The sequence below is a fragment of the Petromyzon marinus genome, chromosome 21, assembly GCF_048934315.1.
Source record: "Petromyzon marinus isolate PM22_M1 ecotype Great Lakes invasive population chromosome 21, UKy_Petmar_22M1.pri1.0, whole genome shotgun sequence".
Classification (NCBI taxonomy): domain Eukaryota; kingdom Metazoa; phylum Chordata; class Hyperoartia; order Petromyzontiformes; family Petromyzontidae; genus Petromyzon; species Petromyzon marinus.
Window position 1 is genome coordinate 2,840,682 of NC_133687.1, and position 3,623 is coordinate 2,844,304.

Below are 3,623 nucleotides of genomic sequence, written 5' to 3' on the forward strand. Positions count from 1 at the left end.
CTCACTTCTTCTGACATGGCTGCGGATGTTTTTTTTTCATTGTTTGTTTAACCCGTATACAATAATGCGTAGGCGCTAACTACACATATATTTATCGTCCTCATATTTTTAAAAATAAAAATCCTATTTTTGTTTACTTGTTTATCTGTTGATTCGCCCCCCCCCCCTCCCAAACCATAGCTGCGCACCTGTCCCCCCACGCCCCACCCCTACACCCCCATAGCAATCCCACGATCAGGATTTCTTAACCCCCATGAAATCGTCGCCCCGGCTGCCCAGGACGGAGAAGACCTTGACGCTGAGAAGGGTGCGGAACGCGGATCGGAACTGCCTGTTGAGCAGGGCGTAGAGGAAGGGGTTCACGATGGAGCTGATGTAGCCCAGCCAGAGGGTGACTCGGTACGAGAGGAACATGTCGTTGACGAACATCGAGACGATGGTGATGATGTAGAAGGGCAACCACGAGAGCAGGAACGAGCAGATGATGGCCCCCAGCGTCTTGGTGGCGTTGTGTTCTCGCTTCAGGTTCTTCACGGTCGCTGAGTTGGCGGCCTCTTCGGCGTGCCCGCGGACCTGAGAGCCGCTCGCCGACGCGGCGATCCTCCTCGCCTGGCCCCGGGCGACGGCGTAGATCCGCGCGTACACCGCCACGACCACGAGCATGGACGCGAAGTAGGGCCCCATGCCGATGACGAGCATGGTGCCGATGCTGATGTAGAAGAAGCAGTCGTTCGGGCACAGGATCCTGTGAATGGTGGGGCCCGACAGGGCCTCGTGGTCGCTCAGGCTGAGCAGGATCGGCGACGACACCAGCGCCGAGCCGAGCCAGCAGAACGCGAGCATGGCCACGAGCGTGCGCGGAGTGACGCGCGCCGCGTAGCGCAGAGGGTCGCTGATGGCCACGTAGCGATCGAAGGCGATGCAGGTGACGTGCAGCACGGAGGCGGTGGTGAACATGTAGTCGGCGAAGAAGTGCCAGTGGCAGAGGACGTCGGGGAAGAACCAGCAGTTGTATATGGTCTTGAGAGTCGAGGAGGGCATGCAGAGGATCCCGACGAGGAGGTCGGAGACGGCCAGCGACAGGGCGAGCGCGTTGGCACGCGTCTGCAGCTGCCGGAAGGAGGCGATGGCGGCGATGATGAGGAGGTTGCCCAGGACGGTGGCGGCGATGAAGATGAGGAGGAGGGCGAGGACGAGGTGGCGGCTCAGGGGCGGGAGGGAGGGCCCCGTGCAGTTGAGGTGGTTGAAGGAGACGCAGGTGGAGGAGGCTGCGTGGTCGGAGTGGTTCGGCATCGTGATGGGCGGGGTGGGGGGGTTGTGTGTTGTGGTGTTGTGGGTTGTCGGTGGTGTTGTGTGTTGTGTGGTTGTGTTGTGGTGTTGTGGGTTGTCGGTGGTGTTGTGTGTTGTGTGGTTGTGTTGTGGGTTGTGTGTTCTAGGTTGTCGGTGGTGTTGTGTGTTGTGTGGTTGTGTTGTGGGTTGTGTGTTCTAGGTTGTCGGTGGTGTTGTGTGTTGTGTGGTTGTGTTGTGGGTTGTGTGTTCTAGGTTGTCGGTGGTGTTGTGTGTTGTGTGGTTGTGTTGTGGGTTGTGTGTTCTAGGTTGTCGGTGGTGTTGTGTGTTGTGTGGTTGTGTTGTGGGTTGTGTGTTGTGGGTTGTCGGTGGTGTTGTGTGTTATGTGGTTGTGTTGTGGGTTGTGTGTTCTAGGTTGTCGGTGGTGTTGTGTGTTGTGTGGTTGTGTTGTGGGTTGTGTGTTCTAGGTTGTCGGTGGTGTTGTGTGTTGTGTGGTTGTGTTGTGGGTTGTGTGTTCTAGGTTGTCGGTGGTGTTGTGTGTTGTGTGGTTGTGTTGTGGGTTGTGTGTTCTAGGTTGTCGGTGGTGTTGTGTGTTATGTGGTTGTGTTGTGGGTTGTGTGTTCTAGGTTGTCGGTGGTGTTGTGTGTTATGTGGTTGTGTTGTGGGTTGTGCGTTATGGGTTGTGAGTGGTGTTGTGGGTTGTGCGTTGTGGGTTGTGTGGTGTGTGCTGTGGGTTGTGAGTGGTTTTGTGGGTTGTGAGTGGTTTTGTGGGTTTTGTGGTGTGTATTGTGGGTTGTGTGGTGTGTGTTGTGAGTGGTTTTGTGGGTTTGTGGTGTATATTGAGGGGTTGTGTGTTGTGGGTTGTGAGTGGTGTTGTGGGTTGTGTTGTGAGTTGTGTTGTGGTGTCTTGGTTAATGTGTTTCGTGTTTGCTAACAGCACTTGCCCCAATAGCCTGTTCAAGTTTGGCTGCAACCAGCAGCGAAACGTCGGACTCGCCAGTTGTTAAACGCGTGTGGATCGCTCTCCAACAACACCGCTGCTGACGAAGTCACGAACTTGCCACGTTCGTTTGCGTGACAACCTTATACATTGATTTGTGTCGGGTGGTTGAGGGTGGACAACACAGCACCATTTGACTTCCGCGGCGATGTGACCCAACGATCTGTGATGATATCGTTCTGCTGAAGGCTACACGGGGGATCCTTGGTTCTTGTGCGTTGTGTGGTCTGCGTTGGGGGCTTGTTAACGTATGTTTTATGCGTGTTCGCGATGCTTGTATCTGATCGTTGTGTTTGTTTTGTATTGCCGTTTGTAATTGTCTGTGTGTTGTTTTGTTGTGTTTGGTTTGTGTTTTGTCTGTGCTGTTGTGTTGTATTTGTGCTGTCAGTGTTGTTGTGTTGTGTTGTGTCACTGGTGTTGTGTTGAGTTTAGTTTGTGTTGTGTCAGTGTTGTTGTGTTGTGTTTAGTTTGTGTTGTGTATATTATATATATTGTGCGTGTATTATGTGTATTGTGTGTTACTTATACTATGTGTGTTGCGTATATTACGTTGTGTATATATTATGCGTGGCATGTGTACTGTGTGTTGTGTATACTATATGTGTGTTGTGTTTGTTACGTCTAATGTATGATGTGTATATCATATGCGTTGTGTATATTGTGTGTTGTGTATATTGTGTGTTGTGTATATTGTGTGTGTTGTGTATATTGCGTGTGTGTCGTGTGTATTGTGTATATTGTGTGTGTGGTGTGTGTGTTGTGTATATTGCGTGTGCGTGATGTGTGTGTTGTGTATATTGCGTGTGTGTTGTGTGTATTGTGTATATGGTGTGTGCTGTGTGTGGTGTGTATATTGTGTGTGTCGTGTGTGTTGTGTATATTGCGTGTGTGTTTTGTGTGTTGTGTATATTGTGTGTATGGTGTGTGTGTTATGTATATTGTGTGTGTATTGTGTGTGTTGTGTATATTGCGTGTGTTGTGTTTCTTGTGTTGTGTTCAGACGACGTCTGGAGGCTGTGGCCGCTGAGGAGTAGATTCCCTCTCCACTCACGATGACCTCTGTGGCAGTACGAGAGTGACCATCACACTCCACGTTATTCCTCCTTCACTAACCCTGCAACATCGGCAACTCTATTCCCATCCCCTGTCCCTCCATCACTTCCGTCACCTCCCTCACTGACAGCGGCTCCACCCCACCCGTTGCTCCCCTTCTGCCACTTTGTGTACCGCCGTCGGCTTTATAAATCCTAAATATAAAATAAGAAAAATACGTGAAAAACAAAGAGCTTCATGGGTCATCGGATTCCTCTTCCAGGACAAATCAAGATTCAGATTT

At 51.3% G+C, this 3,623-nt stretch overlaps 1 protein-coding gene across 1 annotated transcript; it reads right to left on the reverse strand.

Moving 5' to 3' along the window:
- Window positions 1-234: 234 nt before the first annotated feature.
- LOC116944352 (trace amine-associated receptor 365-like) lies at window positions 235-3,419 on the reverse strand. The gene has a single exon (XM_032957912.2). The coding sequence runs from the start codon at window positions 1,291-1,293 to the stop codon at window positions 235-237; it is 1,059 nt and encodes a 352-aa protein (XP_032813803.2). The 5' UTR covers window positions 1,294-3,419.
- Window positions 3,420-3,623: the final 204 nt, after the last annotated feature.